Genomic DNA, 17,875 nt, shown 5'->3' with positions numbered 1-17,875 from the left:
CAGATAAAGACCTGAGTTGCTTATTGTTAGCGGGTCTGGATCCTACTCAGCGTTCTTGGCAGGCGTGGGCTATCATCCCAAAGGAGGGTTTGTGTGTGTGTGTGTGTGTGTGTGTGTGTGTTTTCCAAAAGGCAACTGGACTTCGTTTTTTCCCTTGAAGACGTTTCGCTTCTCATCCAAGAAGCTTCTTTGCTTTTTGGGAAAAGCACCTTGGGGAAAACCGTGGCCTGGATGGTATTTCCCCACTCATAATATCTCCGTGACATGAAAAATGTCCTTTGGCTCTTGACGTAGATCCCGAACCTGGATGGGTCCAAAACTGTAGCTTTTATGACTTCCTTACCTGCTTCAGGGATAAGGGACACACAGGGCTGGTAACTTAAAACTCCTTTTATTCTCCAATCAGAAACCGCTTAAGCCACATTCTCCAGAAGTGGTTAAAGAGGGCGGGGTTTAACCGTCTTTCTGCTCGCATTTCTGCAGCCCGGCTTATAAAGCTTAGCGCTGGCAAAGGGTGGACAAACGAGGCAGCCGGTGCCCACGTTCCTATCCGCCACACCCGGGCTGGCATCTCATTTCTCCTTTGCCGATGGCTCTGCTGAATGTCGTTTTTTCTTTCTCTGCCTCTATCATCTTGCTGCTTCTCTTGCTGCTTCTGGCTTCTTTCTACTTGCCGGCGCTCTTTCAAAAGTCATCTTTAAAGTTGCCACCCGGCCCTTTGCCGCTTCCCATCATTGGACACCTGCATTTGCTCGATTTTAAAAGGCAAGACAAGTCCTTGCTGAAGGTAGGAGAGAGAGAGAGAGAGAGAGAGAGAGAGAGAGAGAGAGAGAGAGAATGAGAGAGAGAGAGAGAGAGAGAGAGAGAGAGAGAGAGAGAGAGAGAGAGAGAGAGAGAGGAGAGAGAGAGAGAGAGAGAGAGCGCTGTCCGTTTCGGCTAACGGTTCCCTGGTGCAAATTTCCAGATTTTCCCCAAGTCTTGTTAGGATGACTTTATTTTTTCTTTCCGGGATGCCTTGTTTTAAACCAATGGATTCCACAGTGCTCTGACGGAATGCAGAAATATGAATTCTGTTTAGGTTTGTTCAAAGTTTGCTTGAGCTATTGGTCAAATTGTGCGAAAACAAAACAGGTGTGTGTGTGTGTGTGTGTGTGTACACATGCGTATGTGCATTTCATTCGACTCTGACTTTGAACTTCCTTGGAAATGAATGCCTTGCTTGCATTCTTGGACTTTTATTTTTATTATTATTATTATTATTATTATTATTATTATTATTATTATTATTATTATTATTATTATTCCTCGATTTTCATCTTAGGAACAGTTATGAGAGAGATGCAAATTCTGCTAGTAGAAATAGCAGTGAATACGATGCAGCTTAACGTAAACGTTGGGAATTCTTCTCTTGCACCCAAAATTTGCAGTGGTGCTCCTTGCAATTCTACTGACTTTGATGGCAGATTAGGATGGGTGTTGTAGTCTACAACCTGTGTAGGGTGTCAGAACAGGAATGGAGGGTTTTTTTTTTAGGCTGGAGCTGCAGAAAAGAATCCCCTTTTGAGTTCAGCTGGGTCTATTAACGTTAGGTTGGGAGTTACCGACTGAGTCAGCCCATGTAGCCATGGGACGTGTTAATACATATTTATTAACCCAAGAGAACTTGTTTGCGCTTAAGGAGAAGGAGTGGATATCACGGCTAGGAGCTGGAATCGAATAATCACAATTGTTCTAAAGTTCAGCCACTCAAGGCAGGTGGGTCCTTGTAAATTACAAGCATTAGAGTATTTACTTCTGAGAGATGTTGGCGAGGGTGTGGTTTTGCAAGCGTGCGGGTCTGTGTGCATTGCACACACCGATACACACACACTCACGCAGACAGACGGACAGAGTTGGCCTTGAGCAGACCTCTCCTTTAGCCCGATCCCCTAGTTTTATTAACCACAATGGGAGTCAGGAAACCTGTTAGTTTGAGCACGAGGCTGGCAAATCGTGCAACCTTTAATTAGTCAGAATCTGAAAAAGCCCATTTCCGTCTCCATTTGCCACTGGGTAATAATAAACCTTGCAAGTCTGTCTAAAATTAGACCAAAGCATCCGAGATTCGATGGGGTCTGCCCTGATTTTTATTTGATAGACACTACCACCACCACCCCCGCCGCAAGGCAGTTCTGGCCATCATATCCTGACTGCTCTTTCTTAATTTCTGAGAGTTTGTGGGCAGGCTCATCAAGGGGTGTCAATAAACATCATATTCTGGCTGGTCAATTCAGTCAGCCAGATGTTTAGACTGGATTTGCCATTTTTGTCCACCTGTCAAGTCCTTCCCAAGGACCTGGGAGAGGCAGACGTGGATGTTTTGATGGGCCTCGTAAGTCTCACTGCTGGATGTCAGCTGTTCCAAGCCAAGCCGCCTTTTGCAATTGACCGCTGGGGATGTTGTCAATGCAGATGATGTTCAGGGGGTGCTCCAGATGTTTGGGGATTGCACCCGAGGCGCCCGTGACTATTGGGACTGACTACCTTTGCTTTCTTTTGCCACAGTCGTTCTATTTCTATTGGCTCTCTTTTCAGCTTGCGAAAAAATACGGGCCCGTCTTTACCCTGCATTTCGGGTTCAAGAAAGTGGTGGTGCTGACGGGCTACGAAGCAGTGAAGGATGCCCTTGTGAACTTCACCGAGGAATTTGTGGACAGGCCTTCTATACCTATATTTGAACAAATTCAACATGGAAATGGTAAAACACTTGCGCCCTTCAAAACTGGTTTTCCCAATCTTATTTGCTGGTGGAAATCAAGCACACCATTGCTAATCAATTGTGAACCTTTGAAGAACCTCAACAGATGAAGAATCCTGAACATCAGGGTGATGTTAGGGGAAAACAGATAATAGGCAGATGGAGACTGTTTGGAAAGTCCAGCTGTTTCAATAAGAGGACTTTGCATTGTACTTTGTGGTCTTTCATCCTCCATGTAGCTCTAGGAAGTAAGCTCTTTGTGGACTTTCTGGGGTCCTTGGGTTATTTACTTGCAAACCTTTTTGGAGTTTGTATGCCTAAATTTCTTATACTCCATGGGAATAGACGGTAGCTGTAGGAGAAGAGCAGGCAGGGCTGGGGGTGGAGTTAAGCATGTCATCAGCTTAGACTCCTTAAGTGGCCACAAGTGATCAAAATCCAACTACTCTTGAGTTCCATTGACCCTTACCTAGCATTGAACATTAGTTGATTAAATTCTTGTCTGTAGGCTTGAATAAATCTTCTAGGCTGCGACTTCTAGGCTGTGGCCCTGATCCTTTGCCCTCGACAGTAACCTTAGAATATAAACCAGTCTTCTTCAATCGTCTGTCTTCCCCAACAGGGATTTTCTTCTCCACTGGAGAGCTATGGAGGACCACCCGAAAATTTACGGTGTCCACCATGCGCAACCTTGGGATGGGGAAAAAACACATTGAGGAATGCATCAACGAAGAGCTAAATTTTCTGATAGAGAATATTAACTCTTTCGAAGGTGAGCTCAGAAAAGGGAGAAGCAATTCACTTGGGTCCAAGATCTCGCAAAAGTCAATCCTTGTTCTGGCTGCAGATCCCAGTCTTCTTTAACAAGAGTTATTGACGCGAAAAGAATAATTAACAAGAATTTCCACGCCGAAACCGTTTCTTGTTAAGATCTCATTTCTCTTCTTGGAGGCTGTTTCCTCAAGCTTGGCCATTTTAAGATGTGTGGGCTTCAACTTCCAGAATTCTCCCGCCAGCATGGGGAATTCTGGGAGATGGAAGTCCACACACCTCGAGGCTGCCAAAGTGGAGAAATACCAAGTTGTCAGAGCAAAGCCTTCATAATTCTGTCTAATTGTGCTTTTATGTCAACTGGAGGATAGGTGGGGCCCTTCCATGGTGATGGATGAGCTTAAAGGTGTCTCTTTACAAAACAGGCCCTGAACTCCTTAACAAGCGTTGAGAATTGGTCCTTAGAGGTCATGGGATAATGGAAAAAGGTCCAGGCAGAGAAACGTTGTGTACATTTTTCACAGTGCCCTGAAACACCAATGCTTTTGTGTTTGTTTGTGAGTGTGTAGCTCTCTACCAGATTGGCAACCGCACGACTAAACTAAACCCTTAGTGGTTACTCAGCCTGCAGAAACTCTTCTGGTGCCGTTTTGCTCTGAAACAATCTACACTTACCCACACTGCTGTGAGACTAAGGATTTTGACCTAGCTGCAGTTTTTTTTAAAAAAAGGACTCAACTCTTTTCTTCCATTATCCTTTTTTGCTTGTTCCCTCAGAAGCACCTTGCGAATAACAGTGCAGCAAAAGCAATAGTTAAATAACTTTTTTTAAAAAAGCAAACACCTTTTTATTGTTGTCCTCTAGCAACGCCTAAGCTGGATGAGCAGATTTGAGGCAGCCTGAAAAGGTCCTGATGGGGTACACATAAAACCTCCATGGACATGATTGATCAATGGGGCAGATGTGACCAGAATAACAGAATTGGAAGGGACCTCGGAGGTCATCTAGTCCAACCCCCTGCTCAGGCAGGAAACCCTAGGCCATTCCAGAGAAATCACTGTCCAGTCTCTTCTTGCACCGGTGGTGGGATTCAGCCGGTTCGCACCAGTTCGGCATCTAATTTTTTCGTTGCCCAGGCCCAGAACGGACGTCCGGAAGCGGCATCCCTGCAGAAAATCGGTTGTTCACCTGTTTGAATCCCACCACTGTCTCGCACCCGCAGCTTCTGGTTGGCGAGTTGTTCCACTGATATTCGTCATCCTCTCTTTTTTTACTCTGAAGGCGAGCCTTTCGACCTGAGGACTTTCAACGCCGCTGCGACCAACATCACTTTTGTTCTGCTGTTTGGGGAACGGTTTGAGTACGACAACCTGACTTTTCTCACTCTTCTCAGACTCATAGATGAGGTGATGTGTCTTCTTGGGTCCCCTGCTTTACACGTAAGCTGGCTTGCCTCTGCCATTCCTTTCTCCTTTCCCCTATTGTTCCTGTTCGTTTCGAGGGAAAAATAAATGGCTTTAAACTTTGTGCTTTAAAGAATATTTGGGGGAGATTGATGGATGGTGAAGGAGAAGGGAGAACGTAACGGCCCCATGCTGAATGGGGCCAAAGACAAAACACGAGAAATAACAGTGTGGAGGGGGGAAGACTAGAAAAAGTTAGAAACAATTATTAGAATGAGTTAGAATCAGCAAAAGTCTGGCATCTGTAAATTCTGGATGTTAATGGTTTCCTTTGCAAAACAGGGATTTATTTATTACACTCGATCTTCCTTATCCCTCTCCTTTTCCTTCATTTGCTTCTGACTAGCTGTTCAACTTCTATCCGTTCCTGGGTTTTCTCTTCAACGCTCACAAGACTTTGCTTCGGAAGATCGAAGAGGTCCGAGTGATTATCAGAGATTACATCAAGAGTAGCAGACAAGATCTCAACGGCAATAGCTTCCGGAGCTACACAGAAGCTTTAGTTTTCAAGCAGCAACAGGTATGCCCAGCGCAAGTCACAAAGCTGACGAACAAGGTGTGGGCATCTGGGCGCCATCAAAATACGGCAGCCAGTTTTGGTCACCACGATGTAAAAAAGAGGTTGAGACTCTAGAAAGAGCGCAGAGAAGAGCAACAAAGAGGATCAGGGGACTGGAGGCTAAAACATATCAAGAACAGTTGCTGGAATTGGGTACGTCCCCTAGTTTAATGAAGAGAAGGACGGGGGGGGGGACGACAGGATAGCAGTGTTCCAGTATCTCAGGGGTTGCCCCAAAGAAGAGGGAGTCAAGCTCTTCTCCAAAGCACCCAAAGGCAGGACAAGAAGCAACAGATGGAAACTCATCAAGGAGAGAAGCCACCTAGAACTAAGGAGGAATTTCCTGACACTGAGAACGATTAATCAGGGGAAGGATTTGCCTCCAGAAGTTGTGGGTGGACCAGATGTTTTGTGCCCATAACATCCACCGTGCCCTCTCCTTGTCCTCTCACCCCCTAACCTTGTGCCCTTTCCTAGGACACGAACAAAAGGCAGAACCTTTTCCACGAAGATAATTTAATTGCGTCCATTCTGGATCTCGTCATGGCTGGGACAGAGACCACCGCCACAACTCTGCAGTGGGCTGTCTTGCTGGCCATGAGGTATCCGGAGATGCAAAGTGAGTTGTCGTTTCCTATTGATGTTGTGGTTCCCACTCTTCTGCTACCCATAGGCGTATGGGTTGCGTGCTCAAGGTGGGCTGGGTTCACAAAGTCCACGCTTTCAATTCTTCAGGGTTCGTTTCGGTCAAAAGAGGAGCCGTAAAATGAAACTTCAAAAGACAGAGACAAAACTCGAGTGGAGAAGAACATTTCACAGGGAAATTAGAGCAGGTTTGTCTAGCTGCAAATTTAGTGGAAGAGAATGGATTGAAACAAGCAAGCAAAAAAAGGGAGGGATGGAGGGAAAGGGAAGGAGAATGAGGGAAGGAAAGAAAATGAAAGGAAGAGAAGGGAAAAGTATGGGAAAGGAAAGGAAAGGAAAGGAAAGGAAAGGAAAGGAAAGGAAAGGAAAGGAAAGGAAAGGAAAGGAGAATTAGGAAAGGAAAGGAAAGGAAAGGAAAGGAAAGGAAAGGAGAATTAGGAAAGGAAAGGAAAGGAAAGGAAAGGAAAGGAAAGGAAAGGAAAGGAAAGGAGAATTAGGAAAGGAAAGGAAAGGTAAGGTAAGGTAAGGTGAGGTAAGGTAAGGTAAGGAAAGGAAAGATGGGATGGTAAAAGACAGCAACCAGGAAACTGGCTTTAATAAGAACTTAACCAGGTAACACCAATATATGAACCAGAACATCTTTGCATGTGAGAAATGACACTTTCAGATGTTTTGCAAGACATTGCACAGTTCCGGACCCCTGCATAAAAAAACACCCTCTAAATTAAGAAAAAGTGGGGGACCAAAACGCTTAGAATAAAACATGCATTATATAATTCTCTTGCCTGATACTTACAAGCAAAACACGAGTACGGGAAGATGTTAAAATAGGGGTGCTCAAACTTTTTTTTTTAAAAAAAGGACCAATCATGTAGAAACGGGCTGGAATTAAGCTTGGATGATGGAGGACAAGGAGGAACGGCGTGAAATTGAAACGGATAGATTTGTTTTGCCCGGCCTGAACGGGTGTTTGCTTTTCCTTTTTCGCTGGGGCCGGCTTCAGAGAAGGTCCAGGAGGAGATCGGGCGAGTGGTGAAGCCGGGTCACTGGGCCACCTACGAAGACCGGCGCCACATGCCTTTCACCAACGCGGTGATCCACGAGGTCCAGCGTTTCATCACCCTCCTGCCACACGTCCCTCGAAGCACCTCCGTGGACACCCACTTCAGAGGCTACTTCCTCCCCAAGGTAACCGCCCCCGAAGGCACAGGTAGTCCTCAACGTACGACCAAAATGGCCGTTGCTAAGCAACACATTTGTTTAGAGAGTTTCGATCCTGCGACCCTGGGAAAGCTGCAATGGTCCTAAGTCTGAAAAATGGCCATCTGCCTTTTGTTTTTTTCCCGCCCCCCCAGTTCTGTTGTAGCCTTGGAACAGTCACTAAACAAACCATTGTAAGTTAAGATGTGGGCGCGCCAGACCTATGGAACCGCTTGCCGGTTGAGCTCCGGACGGCCCCCGACCTTCGCTCCTTCCGGCGTGACTTAAAAACATATCTATTCGAGCAGTCTGACCTGGTCTGATGGGTTAGGGTTGGGGTTTTAATATGTTTTAATACTGTTTTAAACTGGGCTAAATATTTAATCGTTTTTTAACTTTTGTATTCCGCTTTTTTATATTTATTGCCCTGTACACCGCCCTGAGTCCTTTGGGAGAAGGGCGGTATAAAAATATATAATTAAATAAATAAATGTACTACTGGCCCTGGATCTGAGGCGGCTAAAATTAATAGCAACAGCAGTTAGTCTTATGAACCGCTTCGCGGTGCTTTACAGCCCTCTCTCTAGGGCGGTTTACAGAGTCAGCCTATTTGCCCCCAGCAATCTGGGTCCTCGTTTTATTGACCTCAGAAGGAGGGAAGGCCAAGTCAACCTTGAGCCGGTCAGGATCGAACTCCTGGCAGTGGGCAGACGTTAGCCTGCAATACTGCATTCTAACGCCTGCGCCACCAGGGCTCTTAATTAATCCATAACATCCCAGTTGGATGGAAGGAGGTTTGCCTAACTCTCCCCAGTCTGAATTCTTCAAAACAGCTGGATTCCCCAGATGATCCCGACTAAGAGGTGTATAGTTTTTCTGCCTATGATTCAGTCTTGACTCCAGCCAGGTGACCCCCTGCTCCCTAGCTGAAAAAAACGAGAGAGAGAGAGAGAGAGGTTAGGCTCTCGTTCTGATCTTCTGCTTCCTGTCCTCCAGGGCACCATGGTCATCCCGTCGCTGACCTCAGTCCTGCTTGACCAGAGCCAGTGGGAGACCCCCCACGAATTCAATCCCAACCACTTCCTTGATCCCAGTGGGAATTTCGTCAAGAAAGACGCCTTTGTGCCCTACTCCTTAGGTAATTGAGACCTTCGTGGAGCCTTTGAGCTTGGGGGGTCCAATAACGGCAGTGAAGGGAACTTCTTAGCCCCAGCAGCTTTTCCTGCAAGGGTTGTGTTGCCATTGCACAAGAGTTGCGTGTTGGGAAACTCTCCAGGACACCTTTTCCCAGAGTGGAAGTTCTAACCACCTCCTCCTCCTCCTCCCCTTCCTCCTCCTCCTCCTCCTCCTCCTCTTCCTCCTTCTTCCTTTTTCCTTCTCCCCTCTTCATCTTCCTCTTCCTCTCCTCCTCCTCCACCTCCTCCTCCCTCTCCTCCTTCTCTTCCTCCTCCTCCTCTTCCTCCTCCTCCTCCTTCCTTTTTCCTTCTCCCCTCTTTCTCTTCCTCTTCCTCTCCTCCTCCTCCACCTCCTCCTCCTCCTTCTTCCTCTCCTCCTCCTCTTCCTCCTCCTTCCTTTTTCCTCCTCTCTTTCTGTTCCTCTTCCTCTCCTCCTCCTCTTCCTTCTCTTCCTCTTCCTCCTCCTCCTCCTCAACCTCCTTCTTCTCCCTCTCCTTCTCCTCCTTCCTTTTTCCTTTTCCCCTCTTCCTCTTCCTCTCCTCCTCCTCCTCCTCCTCCCCCCTCTTTTTCTTCATAGGACGCAGGAACTGCATCGGGGAAAGTCTGGCCAAAATGGAGCTCTTCCTCTTCTTCACGGGCCTGCTGCAGAAATTCACTTTCCGGCCTCCGCCTGGCCTTACAGAAACGGACTTGGACCTGGAAGTCCCTAAGACGACCTTCACCCTGAGGCCGCAGCCACAGCTGACCTGGGCCGTCCTCCGCGAGTGAAGAAAGCGCTGCACGAGACGCAGGTGGGAAAGAAGGGGGAAAGACTCTCCTATACGGACCGTGCACTCTGTGTGCGTCTTTGTGCGTGTATATAACCTGCATCTCTACATGTAGACTATACAGATCTTAGGACAGTGTTGCTCAGTCTTGGCAGCTTCCAAAGCCTCCCTGCACACGCGCTGGCTGGGGAATTCTGGGAGTTGAAGTTCACACATCTTAAACTTGCCAAGATTGAGAAACGTAGCATAGCATAGCTTGCTAATTCCATAGCAAGCTAGATTTTAACTTTAAGCTAGAATCCAAAAGAGAAAGACAGTGTGGGGGGGAAATAGATATTAAAAAAAACCCTCCCAAATCCTTGGGGCCAAAATTATGTTTAACTTACCGTGTGTGTGTGTCTATATATATATATATATATATATGGTTGACTCAGCCTTCCATCCTTCCGAGGTAGGTAAAATGAGGACCCAGATTGTTGGGGGCAATTAAGCTGACTTTGTAATAATGCCGCTTGGGGCCCCCGAAAGCCCTAATAAGCAGGCATATACATAGAATGAAGGCTACTGCTAAGTTTGTAAGCCGCCTTGAGTCTTCTGAGAAGGGCGGGATATAAATGGAATTAAATATATATATATATATATATATATATATATATATATATATATATATATGTGTGTGTGTGTGTGTGTGTGTGTGTGTGTGTGTGTGTGTGTATGTATATGTGTGTGTATACACACACACATACACATATATAAGGTAAAGGTTCCCCCAAACATGCGTGCTGGTCGTTTCCGACTCTAGGGGCCGGTGCTCATCTCCGTTTCAAAGCCGAAGAGCCAGCGCTTGTCCGAGGGACGTCTCCGTGGTCCTGTGGCCGGCATGACTAGACGCCAGGGGCACACGGAACGCTGTTACCTTCCCACCGGAGTGGTCCCTATTTTCCTACTTGCATTTTTACGTGCTTTCGAACTGCTAGGTTGGCAGAAGCTGGGACGCGTAACAGGCGCTCACTCTGCAGGCACTCGGGATTCGACCCGCCAAACTGCCGACCTTCAGATCGACAAGCTCAGCGTCCTAACCCACTGAGCCACCGCATCCCTCATACACATATATACATATACACATATATACATATATACACATACATACATATACATATATATACATACACATACATATACATATATATATACACATACACACACACACATATATATATGTATACACACACACATACACACACACACACACATTCAGGGATAAGCACATCTGCAGATAACTTGACCCTCAAATCTTTCACCAAATTATCTTGAAAAATGCCCCTCTGAAAGATGAGACTGACCTTGTGAATCTCTAGGAGGCTTTTACCTTAGGAGGGGAGAACATTTCCTGGTTTTAATCAAAACAGGCTGTTCTTATCATTGCAGCCTTTTCCTATTCTCCAGTATCTGACTGAGAGTCGTGACTGCCTCTCCATGGCTGGTCTGCATCATAGCAAACCCGTTGTGTTGTGTTGTTTTTTTTTGTTGTTGGTTTTTTGCAACTTTGCTTGACTTTTAGTGGTTAGCTAGCTCATCCTTGCGTTGCCTATTCTCCATCTGACACACAGCGCCTCAAAACTAAAAGCGAGGCTTTTCGTGAGAGGCATTCACATTGCCGTTTGCACCATCTCCCCAGTCAATCAATCATCAATCAGATTGGGGCTGGAAGGGACCTTGGAGATCTTCTAGTCCAGCCCCCTGCTCAAGCAGTAGACCCTATACCATCTCAGACAAATGCCTGTCCAGTCTCTTCTTTCAAAACCTCCAGGGATGGAGCGCCCACAACTTCTGGTGGCAGGCTGTTCCACTGGTTAATTGTTATCACTCTTAGGAAGTTTCTCTTTAATTAGTTAGTTTCCAGAAAGGAAAGAAAATGGTGGGTTTTTTTTAATTTTCCGTCCTGCATAGGTGCAGGTAAGCAGAGGGTTGGACCATCATTTTGCTCCTGGACTTACTAGGGGTAGTGGGAATGGACAGGAGGAACAGCTACTCCCAGGGCAATGGTCAGATAAGCCGGGCTTGAACCCAGAAACTAATTTGGGAAACTATTTCAGATGACTCCTTCCCTACTTCATCCCGGGATAAAAAGATGGAAGGGAAGGACATTCAGACTTGGAAATTTTTACAACTCGATCCAATCAAACTCATCCTGACCCACAGATCGTTGGTTTCTCAGCCTGATCTGCCTAGTAGGGTTGACTCTAGGCAACGCCGTTATACATTAGAGCAGGGGTGTCAAACTCAATTTCATGGAGGGCCGCATCAGCATTGTGGTTGCCCTCAGGGGGCCGGGTGGGTATGGCCTGGGTGGGCGTGGCCTACTGGGTGGGTGTGGCTAGAGTGCGTATGGCCTACTGGGTGGGCGTGGCCAGCTCTACATCGTTGGCATCAAGGGTGCCTATGGGGGCCTGGGCAGGAGTGGGACAGATCTGGGGGTCTCTGGCAGGAGGAGGGTCTCTGGGCCAGGGCCAAGGCAGTGGGGGCCGTCCCCTCACTGTTTCCAGGATGGCTTCGCGGGCCACATGAAACCACTTCGCGGGCCGGATCTGCCCCCCCCCCCCGAGCCTTGTGTTTGACATGTCTGCATTAGAGCATGTTTTTCAGCTTTAGCCATTTGAAGACGTGTGGACTTCAACTCCCAGAATTCCCCAGCCAGCCTTTCCTGACTGCATCTGCAAGGATGGATTACCTAACACCTGCCTCTTTTCCCAGCATATCTTGGTGTGAACCTAAAAGTTAGACTAGTGGGATCTGAGGCCTGACCCAGTCCTTGGGGACTTTTTACATTCTTCGGAATCCGTGACAAACGTTTCTCACAAACTTAATTCTGTCTTCTGAGGGACCGTCCCTGATTGACCAGTGCAGTCAGAACAGAACGGCCCCAAGCAAACATTCCCAAATGCCTTTCTATCAGTAACAGAGACTAATTCTTGTAAATGACTTGGGGAACTGGAACAAGAGTTGAAAACAGATTTTTTCCTCCTCCTCTTCTTGTTATTCTTCTTCTCTTCCTCCTCCTCCTCCTCTCCTCCTCCTCCTCCTCTTCTCCTCCTCCTCCTTCTTCTTCTTCTCCTCTTCTTCCTCCTCCTCCTCCTCCTCCTCCTTCTCATTCTCCTCCTCCTCCTTCTTCTCCCTCTCCTTATCTCCTCCTCCTCCTCCTCCTCCTCCTCCTCTTCTCCTCCTCCTCCTCCTTCTTCTTCTTCTTCCTCCACCTCCTCCTCCTCCTCCTCCTCCTCCTTCTTCTCATTCTCCTCCTCCTCCTCCTTCTTCTCCCTCTCCTTATCTCCTCCTCCTCCTCCTCCTCCTCCTCCTCCTCCTCCTCCTCCTCCTCCTCCTCCTCCTCCTCCTCCTCCTCCTTCTTCTTCTTCTTCTTCTTCTTCTTCTTCTTCTTCTTCTTCTTCTTCTTCTTCTTCTTCTTCTTCTTCTTCTTCTTCTCATATTGAATTTCAGCCGCAGGAATTTCCGTTGCAGCCTCCCCTGGAGGACCATCTCAATTCTCTGGGGGTTTCAGATGACAATTTTTAGAGTCCCCGGCTTCCCTGACACGGCTGGTTGCCTTCCTCGGTTGAATCAGAAAATGCTCGGTCTTTCTCATGCCAAGCCTTTGGGTCTCTGCACTGCTTCGGAGGAAGTGGGTTAGGGTTGGTGGTGGATTGTCCCCGAGAACATTCTACTGCCTGAGATGAAATACCCGAAACAACACCCCTGCAGCTTTGGGGAACCGCACCTGAAATGACCACTGCTGGACCTGCAGCTGGCAAATACACAGGGCTTTTGAAATTTGCAAAAAAACAACAACAACAAAAAAGGACAGATTGCTCCTGAGATACTTTAGCAATGTTGAGGACATGGGTTCTGTTTCCAACAGTCGATTCTTCCTTCAGCCCAAGACACGAGAGCAGCCTTCTTCGCTTTAAGATGCCTGGACTTCAGCTCCCAGAATTCCCTGCAAGGGACCAGTGCACTAGATCCTGTAACCCTTTAGACCAGGGGTCTTCAAACTTGGCCCTTTTGTGACTTGTGGACTTCAACTCCCAGAATTCCTCAGCCGGCTGAGGAATTCTGGGAGTTGAAGTCCACAAGTCACAAAAGGGCCAAGTTTGAAGACCCCTGCTTTAGACCCTTAATCTGAACGGGCAGTTCTGTTGACGGAGCGTCCTTCTCAAGTGCCATGCAACAAAAATAATATTCCGAGTCTGCTTTGGCACCAAGTAGCTTCCTATAGTCTTGGTTCAATCAGGCCTTGGTTTAGGATGGGGGAAACGTCACATTTACCTGTAAGGAGAACCTACAGCTCAATCAGAGGGTGCCTGTTTTATAGATGGCTCTCCAGCATCTCCAGGTAAGGCTGGAGCAGCTTGCGTTTGGTCCCTTGCAGAGCTACTGTCCATCAGGGCAGGTAACATAGAGCTAGTTGAACTGTAGACGTGCGGCACGCAAACTCAAACATTTCATTTCGGCTTCGGGCAGGATCTAAATTCCACAGTTCTACATTCTATACTCTATATATCCGTGCCTCATTGGATGAATCAAGCTACCATAGCTTATCGTACAACTCCTAGTTAAAACCATGCCAGGTTTAGACCCAGTAGGAAACAGCTGCTTTGCAATCTTCTCTACTATGGCCAGCAAGCAGCTCTTGTAGGGCATGCTTCCTTATGCAGGCTGAGGGGAACCCCAGCGAGGCACAATTCTTGGGCTGTGAATCCAGCGAGGAAGCCATCGCAGCAAAACCTCTCTTCTTTCAGTATGTATCAATGAAACCTGATTTTTGTAGCAACGATTGGAGAACAGGACCAGTGACGCAGAATTAGTTTCTCCCTGTCTGAACGTCTTAACCCCATTGATGCAATGAAAGACACCGGGCGATCAACATGAAGAATATTCTACGGTGGGGGAGAAAAAAGGGGGCCAGTCCTTGAGAAATTGGCGCCGATTCCAAAGATACGCTTTTAAAAGAAATTGGACCATCCCTAAATGAACTATTTGTTCTCCATAAAAAAAGGGGGGGGGCAGGAGGTCTGTTAGAAGTAAGGGTGGGTCCTTGACAAGTTGCATTTTTGTTTGCCGTTCTGTGTAGTTTTTTTTCATTCTTTTTGCTAACCACCCGGAGTTGCTAGGAAAGCGGGCGGCTGTATAAAGCAAAAAAAAACCCCACACGATTGAACGAATAAAGAGCATGGCAATACTTTGCGTAGAATGTGAGCGGGCGGTGTTTGAGAAAGGAGTGCTATGCAAAACCATTTTTAAAATAAATAAATAAATAAACTGGATTTTTCCTCTGCTGTTTCTCATTCAGCCCCAAGAGCGGGGACTGGCATTTTAAAACGTATTTCAAAGGAGACAATCTCAGTCGCCTTGGTAGAGTGAAGTCCTCGACTTACGACCGCGACGGAGCCCAAAATTGCCATTGCTAAGTGAAACATTGGTCAAATGAATTTGGTCCCATTTTACAGCCTTTCTCGCCACCGTTAAGTGGGCTTCTTCCCCCATTGACTTTGCTCGTCGGAAGGTCGCAACAGCAACCGTCATAAATACGGGTCAGAGGCCAAGCGGCTGAATTTTGATTATGGGGATGTCGCAACAGTTGTTAAGTGTGAAAAATGGTCCTAAGTCACTTTTTTCAGGCCTGTTGTCACTTTGGTCGCTAAACAGATACTCGTACGCTGAGGACTACCTGTATTCAAACTATGGTCGAGAGAATTTTTGTTTTAAAAAAATCTTCTTGAGCCGGAGGACCAGGAGAAAAGCGCAAAAGTCTCCTGCATCGCTAAAGAAGCAAACTTTTTTTTTTTAAAGGGAAACTCTTTTGCAAATCAAAGCTTTGAACGTTCGGTAAAATTGCGATGTTACACTGACTCATCTGGAGCGATCGCTTGTTTAAAATGTTTGTTCCGGTAACAAAGGCGCCCAGATGTATTTTATGCTTTTTAAATGAAAAACTTTTTTTTTTTAAACCTGGCAGAGGACCAGCGTTTTCGAAGAGGCAATGGCTTCTTCATTTCTCTCCAGACAAGGGAAAAAAAGCTCCTTTCCAAATTATCCTGGTTTTTCACGTATTAATGCCTTGCTAAAAAACAAAAGTCAAAATTTTAAAAAATAGACTTCCTTCAGAACCTATTTTTGTTTGACATGCAAATTGGAGCCAGTGAAATCAAAACCAGCCCAGGTTTTCTTTAAATGGGGAACAGCTTGTGTGTCTATATAAATCAGAAAGAAGAAAAAAGACATGAATCACGGTAACCTCAAAGGAAAAAAAGAAGGAAGGATTTAACGACTCAGGTTTGTTTTTTTTAAAAAAAAAATAATTATAGAACATACGGCCTTAAACAGGCCAAGGAAAATTCCTTTTCCTCCCCAATTACAGACAATCTCGGCTTATGACCATAATGGAGCCCAACATTTATGTTGTTCAGTGAGACACTCGTTCAGTGAGTTTTGCCCTGTTTGACGACCTTTCTCACCACAGTTCTTAAGTGAATCCCTGCAGTTTCTTTTTTTTTTATTGAAAAGTTTTACAATACATTTTTTAAAAAGACAAAACCCCTCCCTTCCCCCTCCCCCCTCCCCGACTTCCCAGAGCTCAATACAGGGTATAAAAATACAAGCAATCATAATCTACCATATGCAAACAACAATAAAATATTAAATCTATCGCACTTTAACTCTTATAAAATAACTACAAGCAATATAAATATCACATCAGTACTTATTCAAATGCTAGATGGAACTTTTTAGTCCCATATTTATTCTGAATATAATCAATCCATCTTCTCCACTCCACAATATATCTCTGTTGCGTTTGATCTTTCAAGTACGCTGAAATCTTTGCCATTTCCGCCAGATTGGAGACTTTTAAAGTCCATTCTTCTATAGTCGGCAGTTCTTCCTTCTTCCAATATTGCGCTACTAAAAGTCTCGCTGCCGTAATTAAGTTCAACATCAGCTTAGTGTCCACAACAGTAGTATCAGTAATAATGATCCCTGCAGTTTCTTAAGTAAGTAACCCCATTGTTAAAGTGAAACTGGCTTCCCCCGGGTCACAAAAAGGGGATAACACGAGCTGGGAACACTGCAACCATCATAAATAGGAGTCAGTGGACGAGCGTCTGAAATTTGGCCCCGTGATCGTGGGGACGCTGCATTTGGTTATAAGTGAGATTAACGGTTGTAATTCTCTTTTTTTTCCCCCCTGGTGCTGTTGTAACTTTGAATGGTCGCTAAAGCGATAATTCTAAGTCAAGGAATGCCTGTAGCCCGTCTACAGGTGTAAAAGGTTGCTGTTAGGGGAGATATTTGCTGTAAAACTTGAGTGACCCTGAAAAAGCGTTAGGCAGGATTTAACACGGTTAACGCTTGGAAGGCTGAGAGGGGTTAGGGTAGACTAGGAAATCCCCAAAGCATCCCAGAATAAGACGAGAACGAAGCATTCCTGCCCCGCTGACCAGGAACTGTCCTGAAAGACGTCCCCAGGAGGAGTTCACGTGATTCGTTTCGAAAAAGCCGCGTCTGAATCTCACGCTGATCCGGAGATTCTTCTGCCCTGAATTTTACCAGCAGCACCCAATCTGTGCCTGCGACATATCTTGCATTTTTAGCTGTCCCATCCTCCCCAGCCTTGGTGAGGGTGGCCAGAAGAAGGCCGCTCTAGCTTGGGGGAAGGTTCGTGGCTGCCCCAGATCTCGGCTTGTTGGCGGCAAGAAGGTAGGAGAAACAACAGATGACCGCTTTGTGCCGAAAGCAAACCTGGTACTTTCAAGTACCAGCAAGGTTACGAAGTTCAAAACAGAGAAAAATGACTCTACGCCAAGCCCCTCCGGGAACAGATGATACTTTCATAAGCTCCAGGGTGAGCCCTTCTCTCCGTTGCCCCATAGCCAGGAGTACATTCAGTCCTCGACTTACGACAGTTCATTTAGGGAGCGTTCAGAGTTACAACGGCACGGAAAAAAGTGACCTCGGGCCGTTTTCTAGCTTTCTGTGTCAGCAGCTTCAAGCTGGAATCCACCATGGGACCTGTTTTTTTTCCACATTTACGACCGTTATAGCGTCCCCAGGATCACGTGATGAAAATTCAGAGGCTCGGCAACTGGTTTATATTTATATTTATGACGGTCGCTGTGTCCCGGGGTCACATGATCCCCATTTGTGACCTCCTGACAAGCAAAGTCAAGGAGGGAAGCCAAATTCGCCTCACAGCCGGGTTACTAACTCAGCTCCTGCGGTGATTCCCTCAACAACTGAGGCAAGAAAGTTTGTAAAACGGGGCAAAACTCACTTCGGAAATGTCTCACTTAACAACAGACCTTGTGGGCTCCACTCTGGTCATAATTCGAGGGCTACCTGTAATCTATCCACAGCCCACAAACCAACTAGCACAAAAGGGAAGCCACGCCAAGTGGTTTAAGGCCATGCTCTTCTAAGAGGATTTATTTAGCTTATGGCCTATCCTACGTGGGCTAGCAATATATATTTAACATTTCAACCTAGATTAGTAAGACACAATAACCTGTCA

General features: G+C 46.3%; 1 protein-coding gene across 1 annotated transcript; it reads left to right on the top strand.

Annotated features, from left to right (window-relative positions):
• Window positions 1–589: 589 nt before the first annotated feature.
• Window positions 590–9,320, top strand: LOC308673905 (cytochrome P450 2W1-like; the record flags this gene model as incomplete). Its single annotated transcript, XM_081337951.1, has 9 exons — window positions 590–787; window positions 2,575–2,737; window positions 3,360–3,509; window positions 4,791–4,948; window positions 5,319–5,492; window positions 6,009–6,150; window positions 7,180–7,364; window positions 8,373–8,514; window positions 9,129–9,320. The coding sequence occupies 9 exons, from the start codon at window positions 590–592 to the stop codon at window positions 9,317–9,319; spliced, it is 1,503 nt and encodes a 500-aa protein (XP_081194077.1). The 3' UTR covers window position 9,320.
• Between the last annotated feature and the right edge of the window lie 8,555 nt (window positions 9,321–17,875).

Source organism: Vipera berus (assembly GCF_964194415.1).
Source record: "Vipera berus genome assembly, chromosome: 13".
In the NCBI taxonomy this organism is placed as follows: domain Eukaryota; kingdom Metazoa; phylum Chordata; class Lepidosauria; order Squamata; family Viperidae; genus Vipera; species Vipera berus.
This window is presented reverse-complemented; position numbering and strand designations above follow the sequence as displayed.